Source organism: Rattus norvegicus, chromosome 9, assembly GCF_021556685.1.
Source record: "Rattus norvegicus strain SHRSP/BbbUtx chromosome 9, alternate assembly SHRSP_T2T, whole genome shotgun sequence".
Lineage (NCBI taxonomy): Eukaryota > Metazoa > Chordata > Mammalia > Rodentia > Muridae > Rattus > Rattus norvegicus.
Genome location: NC_141542.1, coordinates 102,537,116 through 102,552,901, shown reverse-complemented (window position 1 = coordinate 102,552,901; position 15,786 = coordinate 102,537,116). Strand labels below are relative to the sequence as shown.

The window sequence follows — 15,786 nt, the reverse complement described above, 5'->3', positions numbered from 1 at the left end:
TGCATAGCCCTGAGCACTGACCTTAAGAGGAGCTGCTGGACCCTGATCACAAAGGAGTTCTTCAAGCTCCTCCAGTTTGGGCTTCAGGTAGGGGTAGGGGTACAACTGGGGTCTGGGTTGGTTTGGGTTGGGTTGGGTTAGGTTGGCTGGCTTGGCTTGGCTTGGGTTGGCTCGGGTTGGGTTAGGTTTAGTTGTTTGAAACAGGGTATTATGTAGACCAGGCTGGCCTTGAACTCACAGAGATCCTGCCTCTGCCTCTGCCTCTGCTCTGGAGTGCTGGAATTAAAAGTGTGTGCCAACACATGAGCTTCAACTTTTCTATATTTAAGCAACAGTCACCTTTTAGATGATGAAGTAACATTTTTTTAAAACCAACAATTTTCTAAGAACACATCTCAAGAAAGAAATCATATTGTTTTATATGCATCATTTTTAAAAGCTGTCATCTTCCCTACACTGACAGAAACAAAAATGTGCCCAGTGTAGGCTCCTTCTACCATGTAACCTTAGTTTATGCTTCTGCAAAAATTCTGGAAATTACCCTGGGCAGAGATTTTTGTATACTAAGTATCAGCCAAGAACAAATTTTTACAGCTGACTTCTAAACTCTTTAAAATTACACTTTATAATGGAAATACTGACAGATGTTTTACCCTAAAAGCACTGTTATAATATTTCTAGCTTTTAAAAATACAAAACTATGAACTCACCATCAAAGACCAAAGAATCAAAAAAAAAGTCATTAAGTTATACTATTACCTTTTTAAATAGGTATAAATAAAAATATTTTTTACCACAGCCAGCAAGATGGCTCTGTGGGTAAACACAAATTCTGCCAAGCCCGATGACCTGGGACCCACATAGTGGAAAAAAAGAACCAACCCCCACAAAGCTTTTCTCTGACCTGCACATGTGAGCTGTGGCGTGAACACACACACACACACACACACACACACACACACACACACACACACACACACAAGTAAATAATAATTTTTTAATGTAGGCACACCTTATGGATAAAATATGTTCACAAGCTCTAACAGTTGCATTTATTTTTGCAAATATCTGCTAAGCCACTAAGTCAGCATTTCAGTGAATGGAGCACTCACCCCAAGCCTAGTAAGTTATCAGTGTCTGATTTCACCCATCAGCCCATGTGCAGAGTCCAGTTCTTGCTTCAACACTCTGAAGAAGGGGTATAATATAAATTCATACTGACTCAAAGAGTACATCAACTTGGGCTTTGGAAAACTTGCAGCATAGGAAACCATTCAAGAAACAGGTACTCAAACCTATGACACAGACGTCCCACTGGAGAGCAAAACGTCAGGCAAAGTAGACAATTGTGGCTCTGTGAACTTTACCCCGACCATCCACACTTTTCACATTCAGCTCACTCGTTCTGTTCGGAACAAGCAGGCTAAGCTACTCTCAGTAATCTCCACCACAGCCTCACAGGAGGACAGCCACAGCACAGCGCACACTTCATCCTCTAAGTACCATGCGAGTCCTTACATGGAAGCAGACATAGAGCCTTAAGAACACTGACTGGTACCAGGCTTTGTGGCTCAATACTTAGTTTGATGTCCTAATTCATCCCCCTTTAAGAGAAGTTACCAAGGCAAATTACTATATCTCTCTGTAATACTGTCTGAATTACATAGTGAAACCACTAAGGACAGGAAATATAAGTAACAGGTTAGTAAAAGAACAAGGGTAAGATGTAAGTTTGCTATTGGAAATCAATATCAAAAATTTGTAGCCAAATCCACAATGCTCATTTCAATAATTGCCATTAAAACACAATTAAATTAAAAGGGCTAGAGAGATGACTCAGTGGTTAAGTATGATGGTTGACTTCAGAAGACCCAGGTTCAATTCCCAACAGCCACACAGAAGCTCACAACTGTCTGTATCTCCTGTTCCAGTGGATCTGACACCTTCACGCAGATATACATGCAGGCAAAACACCAACACACATAAAAGAAAAATAAATAAAAACAATAACTATATTTGTGTACTAATTAAAAGTAGTATAGAGGAATGTCATTAAATTTTCTTCCTGTTTTAAATACCTTTAGTCAGTATATTCCAGTTTTATTTGCATATAGAAAAGTACACAAGCCATAAATGTCCAGTATGAAGAAATCTGTCAAAGCAAACACACTGATGTAACCATGTACAAGAAGAAGAAACAGGATCACCAAAATACTAGCTTTCTAGGTTACACAAAACTACCCACCCACACTTCACTGCTCCAGGTTCCTCCTAATTCCAAAATAACTCTCCCTGAAGATGGATAAAAACACATGTGCATAGACTGTATCCCAGCATGAAAAATTAGAAGATGGTAGCCTAAAGAACAAGAAGATAGAAGAAAAGATTGATTTCTGTATTGATGGATTCTCAACAATGGGTATCAGTGGAAAGCTTCTGGACAAAATGGCAGGAAGATGTAACAATGACCACTCCAATCTGACCTGGTCTACATAAGGTCACGTGCCCTCTCTTCACCCAGCATCTGAATCCTAAAGAGAAGATGCACCCACATCATTATGTTAGCTAGGTCAATAGTCGTTCTTTTACTTTTCAGAAGCCAGAACATCTGGAACGCTGAGAACGCCAGAACGTGTTAACATAGCACCTTACTTTTAGGTCTGCGCAATAACAACACAAAATGTGAAACTGCTAAGGTTTGACTTTTTATTTTATGCACCACATGCATGCAGTGCAGAAAGGCCAGAAGAAGGTGTCAGATCCCCAGGAACTGGAGCTACAGATGGTCATTAGCCACCATATGGATGCTAGGAACTGAGCCCAGGACCTCTGCAAGAGCAGCCAGGTCTGTTAATTGCTGAGCCATCCCTCCAGACCATGCTAACAGATTTAACTTACCCAAAAAGTGCTGTCTATAAGAACTACAGAAGTTATGCCTAAGAAGTCAGGCCCATGAAGATGATTTGACCCAGCACATGGCCTTATGTCTACTTCCCCCATTCTCTCCCTATAAAAGCCCTCTGTGAACCTGAGTACCCTGTGATGAAGCTGTAAGGACAACAGTCTCTCCATCTTATAAAACCTGCCCTTAAATAATTTCCTTTCCATCAAATGGCAAGCAGCAAGTTGAACCGGAACAAAAGAAAGATAAGATAGAAAAGTAAAATTACCCTGTATCAATTTCATTTCATTTATATCAGGTAAGGACTGAGCATACCTTGCTATAAATTCCTTAGGTAATAAGGTGTTTAAACTATTTTCTAGAGGAAAAATTAAATAACCCACTTAAGAATGACTTGAAATAGACTTTTCTAGAATGGACAAGTACAGAAATCAGTTTATCTAGTCAACAGCCCTTTGACATCATATGCTCAACCACCCCCCAAGCAAAACTTCTCCAACCAAAAGGGGGAGGGAGACTTGTGAAGTAGCCTACACAATACTTGCGCGTATACATGCATGTGTGCGTACACACACACACACACACACACACACACACACACACACACACTCCACCTTTTCACCATCAAATCAACCAAGACTACTTATCTCCCCTCTCTAAAATCCCTTTGCTGTCCATTAGTGCAGGAGACAGATCATGGCTTACAGTTCCTGGCTTCCGCCAGTTAACTACCTTTTTTTCTTTTCCAAAACCCAGTGACATAATATATGGGTTTCTGTGTGCAACGAGCTAAAAATCCTTGCTCAAGATTTCCTCTAAAAGTGTCACATAAAACTAAGATGGGTCTTAGGGGGACAAAGGCTTTTAAAATAAGGGCCCCATAGGTGCATTCACACCTAACAAATGATATAACTTTCAGTTCTGTTCCATAGCACTCTATCATCTGGCTGTTTCTATATCTTTTGCAACATACTTTATAATAAACCCTAGGTGTAATCTTTAGCACTGTTTAAAAACCAGGCATGAGAGTACATACCTGTAATCCCAGCACTCCAGGCAGAGACAAGGTTATCCTTGGCTACACACCAAGTTTGAGGAAGGAAAGAAGGGAGGGAGAGGGAGGAAGGGAGGGAAGGAGGGAGGGAGGGAGGGAGATAGGTAAAAGAAGAAAGAGAACAGAATAATTTATATTTTATATTCAAAGAGAAAAGTTCTGTCTAGCTCCCATGTACAAACACCTAAAAAAACCTGCCCGAACTATTGCTGCTTTCCCCATCAATGTCACTTAGTATTTAAGAAAACAAATTTCTGCTTCATAAGATCACAAAACCTAGTGAATTCACCATATGTTCTTTCTTTCTAGTCACAAAATGTTACATCAAAAGAAACGAACCAGATGTTTTTCTAATGTCGTCAAATACTGAGATTGTTCAACAAATCTTCATTCCCTGCCTACTGTATGCCAGGTATTAAGTGGCTGGCTACAAGAATAGTTAAAAGAATAAATGAAACTCACACTTTCGAAAGCATCCAAGGCTTCCTAGATGATTCTGTCATTAATTTCCACCAACAAACACACCCCATTTACAGGTGAATGCTTTCTTACTTCAAAGCTCAGAGCCAGGAAGTAAAGAATCTAGAATGTAATCTCAGTCAGACTTGACAAGGCTATGGTCTAATAGGACACTATTACTATAAACACAGAAATGCCCGGTCCCTACCGTGACCAGTTTAGGCTTAAAGGAATGAATGCTTCTACTTCTTTAAACACAGTCCTTGCCTGAAATATTTTCTTCTCTCCTAAATGTTCATCTGGCAAACTCTCAACCTGCAAGTCAAATATCACCCATTATAAGAAACTTGATTTATTTATTTTATATATGAGAGTACACTGCAGCTGTCTTCAGACACACCAGAAGAGGGCATCAGATCCCATTACAGATGGTTATGAGCCACCATGTGGTTGCTGGGAATTAAACTCAGGACCTCTGGAAGAGCAGTTGGTGCTCTTAACCACTGAGCCATCTGGCCAGCCCCTTGAGCATGGGATGGGGGTGGGGGCATCCTCTTGAAGACAGTGGGAAGGAAGAATGGGATGTGGAACTGTGGGAGGGCAGTCTGGGAAGGGGGCAATGACTGGACTATAAAAAAATAAAAGTAAAAAAAAAGAAAAAAGAAAAAAGAAACTTGAGCAAGGTTTTAGGTAGAGCTTGGCTTCTCCCCCTATTAAGCCCCTACATTTCTGTCACTTCAATGTTCAACTCTATTGAGCAAAATATCCCATAGCACTGTGGACCCTCTATTCACATCTGTTAACATACTGGTCTGTACAATGATCTAGGGCAGCTGAAGATGGCAATTATATCCCTAGGACAGTCAGTGCCAAGTATAACCAATACAGGCAATCAAAGTTTAATAAACAAATGATGGTAGAATTCATTTAAATTTTTAAAAAAGTTATTTTAAGGGTGGGACTGGGGGTAGAGGAGGTGGAGAGGTTGTGATCAGGATGTAAAGTGAACAAATAAATGAAGGTTATTTTAAGCTACATTATGTAAATAAAAGTACATGAAACTCTAAACAGTAAAACATTAGACAGACAGACAGACAGATTCAGGGCAGAAGCTGGGAGTGTAAAAAAAAGGGAGTCAATAATAACATACTAAAACTAAGAAAAAGAATGCTATCAAGGAAGAACTTCAAGTAAGATAACAGCCCATAAGTCTCATATCGTAGGTGACAACACAGGTCAAACAAACTTAGATATCTACAGAACAGTTCATCCAAACACTACTTAATTCCCATTTTTCCCATAGAACTTTGACTAAAATCAATCATATATTAGGGCTTTAGGCAAGTCCTTTTTAATGTTTTTAAATTTTACTTATTTATTTTATGTGTATGAGTGCTTGGCTGCATGTATGTCTTGTACAATATGCATGCTTGATACCCATGAAGGACAGAAGAAGGTATGATATCCCCTAGATTCAGAGTTACATAGATGTGAGTCACCATGTGGGTGCTGGGAATTGAACGTGGGTCCTCTGAAAAAACAGCCAGTGCTCTTGACTGCTGATCCATCTCCAGCCCTTAAAAGTTCTCTGTTTAATTTGTTATGCATATGGCTGTGTTGCTTGTATGCACCTACACACTATGTCTATGCAGTAACCATGGAGGCCAGAAGAGTGCATGAGATTCTCTAAAAATGCATTTACAGCTGGTTGTTAGCCATCGTGGTGAGTGCTGGGAACTAAACCCAGGTCCTCTGGAAGAGCAAGTGCTCTTGAACGCAGTCAGTGCTCCAGACCCTGAAAAGCAATTCTTAACAGATACAAGAAAGTTAAAATGATCCTGGTATTCTAACTGACTGCTATGGACTATGATTATAAATCAACAGAAGGAAAAACTACAGAAAATGTACAGTCATGGAGCTTAAACACCATGCCATTGAGTGAGGAGAGACCAAGAAGGGAATAAAGGGTGAAATGAGGATGGAAACACAACACACCAATCCTACAGATCTAAGCGGGGTGCTTACAGCTCCAATCGCCTATAGGAAAATGAGAGCTTTCTCAGATAAATAACTTCGTGATATATCTCTAGAAGAAGCAGGAAAAAAAGAAGGGGAAAGGAGGGGGAGGAGGAGGAGGAGGAGGAGGAGGAGGAGGAGGAGGAGGAGGAGGAGGAGGAGGAGGAAGAGGAGGAGGAGGAGGAGGAGGAGGAGGAGGAGGAGGAGGAGGAGGAGCCAAACAAATCAGTAGATGTAAAGGAATCATTAATATCAGAGGAGAAATTAATGAATGGAAACAAAACAAAATAATACAACCATGACAAAGATGGTTCTTTAAAAACAAAAACTAAACAAACCCTCAGCCAAACTAAGCAAAAGAGAGATAGAATATCCAAATAGATGAAATTAGAAATGAAAAGGGGAGCCACTTTAAGAGACAAAATTTAGAAAATCATTAGGTCTTACTTAAATATACATTCCAATAAATAAGAAAGTCTAAAAGAACTAATTTCTAGATGCATTAAGACCATGAAATGAAATCATGATAATCAATTTGAATAGATCTATAATAAGCCATGAGACTGATACAATAACTAAAATCTCCCAACTAAAAAAAGAAACTCCAGGCCCAGATAGAGTCACTAGTGGATTTTGTCAGACTTCCAAAGTAAGACTAACATCAATGTCCCTCAAACTATCCATACAATAGAAAAGAAAAGAATATTACCAAACTTTTACAAAGCTATACTAAACCCAGAAATGCATCAAGAAAATAACAAACACAGATGCAGAAATTCCCAACAAAGCACCTGCCAAACAAATTCAAGAGAACAACAAAAAGATTATTCACTTGATCAAGTTGGTTCCAGATGCATGAATGTTTCAATATACATAAATCAACAAACGTTATAAACTACACAAACCATCTCAAGGACAGAAATCACATGGTCACCTTGATATAAAGAAAGGACTTACAAAATCCAATATAGTTTCATGTTTAACATCTTGAAGAGAGCTAGGAGATGCCTCAATAGTTTAGCGCTTGCCATACAACACGAGAACTGGAGTTAAGTTCCCCAGAACCCACACAGATGTTGGATGGGAATGTCACCTGCCTGCTATTCCAGCCTCTGAACGTGGACACAGAGAATATTTATAATTGTATGGCCTTGTATGTGAGCTCTCAATTCAAATGATCCTTGTTCCTCGTTTGTGTGTGTGTGTGTGTGTGTGTGTGTGTGTGTGTGTGTGTGTGTGTGTGTGTGTGTGTGATATGGCAGATTTATTCAGGTATATATGGTTTATTTTTCAGTCTTAACAAAAGAAATGTGTTTTGTACTTTGGTATTTATAAAAAACATTTACCAATAAATTTACATTTAAAATTATTAGTTTTAATTTGTATTTTTTACTACTTGTCTAATTTGAAATTCTTTACTTAAAATTTATATACAAGTATACATTTTTTTTCTTTTCATTGGATTTTTTATTTAAATTTCAAATGTTATCCCCTTTTCCAATTCCCCTTCTGGAGTCCCCCTACTCCAACCCCGCCTCTGAGAGTGTTCCTCACCGACCCACCCACTCCCTCCCATCTCCTCACCCTGGCTTCCCCCTACTTGGGAGCATTGAGCCTTCACAGGGCCAAGGGCCTCTCCTCTCATTGATGCCCGATAAGGCCATCCTCTGCTACATATGCGGCTAGAGTCATGGGTTCCTCCATGTGTACTCTTTGGTGAGTGGTCCCTGGGAGCTCTGGGGGTCTGGTTGGTTGATGTTGCTGTACTTCCTATGGGGTTGAAAACCCCTTCAGCTCCTTCAGTCCTTTCTCTAACTCCTCCATTAGGGACCCTGTTCTCAATTCAATGGCTAGCACCTGACTCTGTATTTGTCATGCTCTGGCAGAGCCTCTCAGGAGACAGCTATATCAGACTCCTGTCAGCATGCACTTCTTGGCATCAGCAATATTGTCTGGGTTTGGTGACAGTATATGGGATGGATCCTTGGGTGGGGCCGTCTCTGGATGACCTTTCCTTCAGTCTCTGCTCCACACTTTCCTCCTGTGAATATTTTGTTCTCCCTTCTAAGAAGGACTGAAACATCCTCTCTTTGTTCTTCTAACTTCTTGAACTTCATGTGGTCTGTGGATTGCATCTTGGGTATTCCGAGCTTTTGGGATAATATCCACTTATCAATGAGTGCATATCATGTGTGTTCTTTTGAGATTGGGTTACCTCACTCCATTGTATAGATGTACCACTTTTTCTGTATCCATTCCTCTGTTGAAGGACATCTGGGTTCTTTCCAGCTTCTGGCTATTATAAATAAGGCTGCTATGGACACAGTGGAATATGTGTCCTTGTTATATGTTGCAGCATCTTTTGGGTATATGCCCAGGAGTGGTATAGCTGGGTCCTTAGGTAGTACTATGTCCAATTTTCTGAGAAACCTCCAGACTGATTTCCAGAGTGGTTGTAATCCCACCAACAGTGGAGGAGTGTTTCTCTTTCTCCACATCCTCGCCAGCATCTGCTGTCACCTGAGTTTTTTATCTTAGCCATTCTGACTGGTGTGAGGTGGAATCTCAGGGTTGTTTTGATTTACATTCCCCTGATGACTAAGGATGTTGAACATTTCTTTAGGTGCTTCTCAGCCATTTGATATTCTTCAGTTGAGAATTCTTTGTTTAGCTCTGTCCCCCCCTTTTTAATAGGTTTCTTTGATTCTCTGGAGTCAAACTTCTTGAGTTCCTTGTACATATTGGATATCAGTCCTCTATCAGATGTAGGATTGGTAAAGATCTTTTCCCAATCTGTTGGTTGCCATTTTGTCCTAATGACAATGTCCTTTGCCTTACAGAAGTTTTACAATTTTATGAGGTTCTATTTGTTGATTCTTGATCTTAGAGCATAAGCCATTGGTGTTCTGTTCAGGAAAATTTCCCCTGTGCCCATGTGTTCGAGGCTCTTCCCCACTTTCTCTTCTATTAGTTTGAGTGTACTGGTTTGATGTGGAGGTCCTTGATCCACTTGGACTTGAGCTTTGTACAGGGTGATACTACTATAACCATCTGACAATTGGCAAAGATGTCAAAACTACTCATTAGAGAAAAGACAGCATCTTCAACAAGTAAAACTCAAAGTGTACGAGAAGAATGAACCTAGGTCCTTCTCTCTCACCCTGCACAAACATCAACACCTAATAGATCCAAGTCCTCAACATAAGAACTTTGGAAGCTGTATCTAATCCTGAGTCCCTGGCTTGTCCTCTGCTTCCTATCTGTCTTGAAGTCAACAGCCTTCTCCATACTCACACTAACCCAACATCATGTTCTTGGGGCCAAGCAACCATACACCAAACCCTCTGAAACCATGCACCAAACTGTGTGCCCAAAGCAATCTTCCCTTCTTTATGCTTATCTCAGGTATTTTGGCCCCCACTATGCAAAAGTGATAAATCTTTTGTTGACTTTCAATAAGATTTCAAAATATATTAAAAAGAACTAAAGCATGGTTTCAATTAATGAGAAGAAAATAGAAAACCGCATCACTACAGACACATGGTAAGAGAGATTCTTCAGGAAAATGAGTGAGACTGGAGACTATTAAGAGAAATGATGTAACTGCTTGAACTTCAAAGATCTCTGAAAATGGGAAGGAAAAGGTTATATATAGAACTCTTCTTAGAATAAAAACAATTCAAAACAGATCAACCTAACCTTTGTCAATAAACATATTTTTCTGCCTACAAACTATACAAATAGTATCTCTCTCTCTCCATTTGCTACAGCTAACTAGGAGGGGAGGGAGAGAGAATATCGCGAGTACCCGGAGCCTACACAAGGAGATTCTACATCACTTCACCCACAGAACGCTGGCCTCCAGTTAAAACGGTGTGTGTGTATATGCTTCCTCTCTTCATTCTTTGCCTGGAATGTAAAGAAGTGTTACAATACCACAGGAATGTATATCAACTGGTGAGATGATAAAATGTGGTACAGCCATCCAATGTAACATGGTTACCCAGTCAGTCAAAGTGCTCATGTGTTACAACACAGATGAGCCTTGAAGATATTATTTTAAGGACATAAGCCACAAAAGGACATTATCGTTCTGTTCTACTTCATCATCTTCCTCAGTATTTTTTAAATACTAATGCTCACACAGTTCGAACAGGGCTCTTGTTAACCGCAGATTCTAATCCACTGAGTCTCAGGAATAGAGCTTGAGAATGTGGGGGGCTGGTACACGGACCACACTTGGAGCTGCCTGTGTTCAGATTCCAAAGGGAAAAGCCCACCTAACACCAAGTGCAAGTCACAGAGAAGTAGCAGAAAGTCAGTATGTGCCAGTTGTCAATGCTCAACCCCTCATTTTCCAAAGACGACCAGATCTTACCCCAAAGGCCTGAAACAATAGCACTTACCAGCTGAAGATACCTTCATAGATGGTTACTGAGATTCCACTCCTAGCTGTGTCATGTGTTCAGGGACATAGAGAAGGGTTGGACACTGTTACAACCCTTGGTGAAGGGTTATCTGTTTACTGGAACCATTGGTAGATGTGGCAGTTTGAGCATGCCTTCTTCAACACTCAATAGATGGTGACAGGGTGGTGGCATTAGGAGGAAGGGATTTACAGATGCTCAGGTCAAGGGGGGGGGCTCTCTCCTCTTACAGTGCAGCACTCTCTCTGCTTGTCCTTTCTGCCTTTAATATTCAAGTAAAGGTCAGTGCCTAAGGCAAGTGGCAAAGTGTAAAGATGAGTGTGAGGCTCAAATTAGGAAATTAATTCAGAGGCAGAAACAAAGAATCAAATTGGAACTGAAAACCCTCCCCACACAACACAACTGAATCTGTATGCTTTTTGGCCCCTAAGCTGTAAGAACAAGTTTCTTTTCTTTAGAAATAATTTCAAATATTTTGTCACAGCAGCACAAAATAGACTAAACACTAGGTTTTCAGGTGCACACTCTGCCTGGGCCAGTGCCTTGGGAAGAAGCATCTACGGCTACTCCTCTGCCCACATAAATCACGAAGCTGAAAGAGGCTCTGAACCGAAAGCAGCTTGAGTTCTTTCTAGATCAAGTCTTCTGTTCTTTAGATACTCCATGCTTAATTTTCTCTCCACTCATTATTTCCTTCCAAAATTTCTTTCCAGAAAGCATTCCTTGGCCCTCTCTAGGACTAGCTGGGAATTTTGTTGAACTCCCATCATACCCAGAATGTTCTGCTTTTCTCTGCATTGCTCCTCTAGACTCCCCTTCTCAAGCTGAGTTCCTCAGGAGAATTAGCCCTATCACACTAAGGCATTCATTATGTCTAACAAACTCACTTCTCTACTTTACCTCAGGAATAGCACTATTCAAATACCATCCTTGCTCCCAGAATTCCTCACATCAGTTTCTGTGTTCTGTGCTGGTTTTCCTGACTAGACTTCTAAGATCACCCACAATAACTGGTTCACTCTTAACGTAAGTCCAATGGCAAAGCAGCATAATGGCCCCTGCTAATAAGACAGACTCCAAGCTACTGATCTGGGTCATTCCCCTTTCTCTGCACCAATCTATAAGGCATCTCCTTTATTCTGATTCTGTATTCATTTCATATTTGTAACCTTGCATTTTGTCCCTTGCCTCGAGCACCAACCTTTAGTTGATGACTACTAAATACTAGGGCATCGCGTACCCTGACACTTTATCTAGAGACACAATCAATCGCCATATGACTTTCAAAGAACTTAGGAGAGACATGCATTATGGTAAATGCCAGTGATCCAAGCACTTGGGAGGTAGAAGTGTACAGATCAAGAGTTCAAGGCTAGCCTCAGCTACATAGTGAGTACATGGCCAGCCTGAGTTATTTAAGACCATGTCTCAAATAAAGATTAAAAAAAGAGATGAGTAGAGAAATACTTGTCCTTTTTCTGATCATTGCAAAGTTGCCACCACTAAATAATGACAAAGGCCTTAAGATGAGAGCAGAGCCCAAGGACAGTAAAGGAAAAACAGAATGAGAACCTGGACTGGGCCATTACTGAATAGGGAGTCATGTCAGAGAGTTAATGTGGACAATGTGACTTCTATTCCAAACTATATCACTTAGATCAACATCTGCAAGATTAGTTTCTAGCCTAATCAAAAGGACCTAAAACAGACCATCAATATGGTTCAGAGGGTAAAGATGCTCACGACCAAGACTAAAGACCTGACTTCAATACCTGGAAGAAAGAACATGACACATGCACTCACATGTACACACACAGATACATACATACATACATACATACATACATACATACATACATACATACATACATACAACAAAAAGGTTTTGATGAACCTAAAGCTGTGATGAATAATATATCCAGGTGTGTTGTTGCTGTTGTTGTTGTTTTAGAGTGTCTCTTGTAGCTCAGGCTAGCACTGAACTCCCTCTACAGTCAGCAATGACTCTGACTTCTGATCCTCCTACCTTTTCATCCTGAGTTTGTAGATTCTAGGCCTGTGCCACCACGGCCTGCTTGATGTGAGGCTACGGATCAAGCCCAGTGCCTTGTGCACTCTAGACGAGAACTTCATCAACTGAACTACTAATGTATCCTCAGCCCCAAGAATTCTTAATAGATTTTAAACTAAATGTTTTCACCTTATTAAAGAGAAAATGCAGGAAAAAGAGAGAGAATACAGAGCCCAGACAACTAATTCCTAAGAACCTAGAGAGACAGAGACTTCTTAACATTTTCTGACTTAAAATCTAAAGACTCAAGAAAATTCAAAGTAGAATTAGTAGATCTGGAACAGATTCAAAGGAGTCAGACATTTTCTAGCACAGTCTATGTACTTTTTAGAAATGAGAAAGAGATGTGTCCAGGATCACCAGGATCTTCAACGGGCAGAGCAAGCTCCTTGAGGAGGTATAATTACAACCTCTACCACAGAGCGGGGAACTCCAGCTTATAGCCCAAACCCTGTTGTTTCTATAAGCTGTGCTGAAACACAGCTGTACATATTCATTTACATACAGTCTTTCTCTGTTTGTAGGAAATACAAACAGCAAAGAAGCTGTGACTGATCTGGAAGACCCATAGTCAAAAATGTTTGCTATCTAGCCTTTTCCATAAGTTTATCAACTCGTTCTATTCAAAGTTCCTATGCTCCCCAAAATCCATCATTGAGGTATCTCCCTTATCCCGGCTGACTGCCCTGGGTGCGTTTGCTCCTGAAACCTTCTCTGGCTCTCTCTGGCTTGCCCCGTGTCTGCCTTCAGTCCTGTGAGCCAAGTCCTCCCTCTCCAGGCTCTTCCAGCTTCTAGCATTGTGTCTGTCTATCCTCGGTGCTCTGTTCTCAAACTCTAGCTTTGGATTTCTGTTGAGATTTTCCTAATTAAATCATAAATAGAAATTGTACATTTTTCACATAGGCTATTTGAGCAAGAATCCCAACTTAAAGCACTATATTGAACTTTCTACCATCTCAAAACAACAGTGCCCATGAGCTACATGTCCCTTATTCTGAGATCACTGGTCTTTCTGGGTCTTCATATGCACTCCTTGACTAAAGGTGCTCTGGTTCCTGCCTTCTTACTCCACCAAATCTGCTCCAACAATCAATATCATAGGTGCTCCATATTAACCAGGAACATGTCTCTTCATTCCTCCTTCAGATGTCCCTGTCCTCATTCCCAGGACCGCATTCTCTCCTGGTAGACTCTTAGGTGTCTTTCTGCCCCGGCTTTCACTCTCCATCTCGGGATGCTCTTCCCCACAGAATACTATGTTCAGTACTCCTTGGGTTCTATACTGCTTTTATTTCTTCATAAAATCTCCACTTAATGAAGTGCCACTGAGGACAACCAAACATCTACTTCTAGCCAGGTCCCATACCTTAGCTTAAATCCTAAGAGAAAGCTCCCTTCTAGTTTTATAAATTTACATGTTCCTGCACATGTCAAACTGCTCCTGCCTTAGCCTCTGAGCCCGCTCCCTTTTCTAGATCCTACCATAACAAATAATGCTGCTATCTTCATTCACCTAAGCACAAAGTGAAAGACACATCCTAGTTTCTGCCTTCTACTTCATTTACTATATCCAATCACCAGGTTTACTCAAGCCTAAATTCAACTCAACTTCCTCAATGCCATTGTGGCTTATCATCCCTCCTTAAGTCTCTCTGAACAAATGTTCCCATCAATCTCCCACCATTTTTTTTTATTAACTTGAGTATTTCTTTTTTTTTTTTTTACAATTTTTTTTTTTTATTAACTTGAGTATTTCTTATATACATTTCGAGTGTTATTCCCTTTCCCGGTTTCCGGGCAAACATCCCCCTCCCCCCTCCCCTTCCTTATGGGTGTTCCCCTCCCGACCCTCCCCCCATTGCCGCCCTCCCCCCACCAGTCTAGTTCACTGGGGGTTCAGTCTTAGCAGGACCCAGGGCTTCTCCTTCCACTGGTGCTCTTACTAGGATATTCATTGCTACCTATGAGGTCAGAGTCCAGGGTCAGTCCATGTATAGTCTTTAGGTAGTGGCTTAGTCCCTGGAAGCTCTGGTTGCTTAGCATTGTTGTACATATGGGGTCTCGAGCCCCTTCAAGATCTTCCAGTTCTTTCTCTGATTCCTTCAACGGGGGTCCTATTCTCAGTTCAGTGGTTTGCTGCTGGCATTCGCCTCTGTATTTGCTGTATTCTGGCTGTGTCTCTCAGGAGCGAACTACATCCGGCTCCTGTCGGTCTGCACTTCTTTGCTTCATCCATCTTGTCTAATTGGGTGGCTGTATATGTATGGGCCACATGTGGGGCAGGCTCTGAATGGGTGTTCCTTCAGTCTCTGTTTTAATCTTTGCCTCTCTCTTCCCTGCCAAGGGTATTCTTGTTCCCCTTTTAAAGAAGGAGTGAAGCATTCACATTTTGATCATCCGTCTTGAGTTTCATTTGTTCTAGGCATCTAGGGTAATTCAAGCATTTGGGCTAATAGCCACTTATCAATGAGTGCATCCCATGTATGTCTTTCTGTGATTGGGTTAGCTCACTCAGGATGATGTTTTCCAGTTCCAACCATTTGCCTACGAATTTCATAAAGTCGTTGTTTTTGATAGCTGAGTAATATTCCATTGTGTAGATGTACCACATTTTCTGTATCCATTCCTCTGTTGAAGGGCATCTGGGTTCTTTCCAGCTTCTGGCTATTATAAATAAGGCTGCAATGAACATAGTGGAGCACGTGTCTTTTTTATATGCTGGGGCATCTTTTGGGTATATGCCCAAGAGAGGTATAGCTGGATCCTCAGGCAGTTCAATGTCCAATTTTCTGAGGATCCTCCAGACTGATTTCCAGAATGGTTGTACCAGTTTGCAATCCCACCAACAATGGAGGAG

At 40.9% G+C, this 15,786-nt stretch overlaps 1 protein-coding gene across 3 annotated transcripts in view; it reads right to left on the bottom strand.

Moving 5' to 3' along the window:
* The window catches only part of Dis3l2 (DIS3-like 3'-5' exoribonuclease 2), a 395,417-nt gene that overhangs the window by 308,243 nt on the left and 71,388 nt on the right, over window positions 1–15,786 (bottom strand). The window contains exon 6 of one of the 3 annotated variants that reach the window (NM_001109007.2): window positions 3,939–3,980. The exons of the other annotated variants lie outside the window; for them this stretch is intronic. Coding sequence (NP_001102477.2) covers window positions 3,939–3,980 — 42 coding nt within the window. The remainder of the gene's footprint in view (window positions 1–3,938; window positions 3,981–15,786) is intronic. 3 annotated transcript variants of the gene reach the window in all.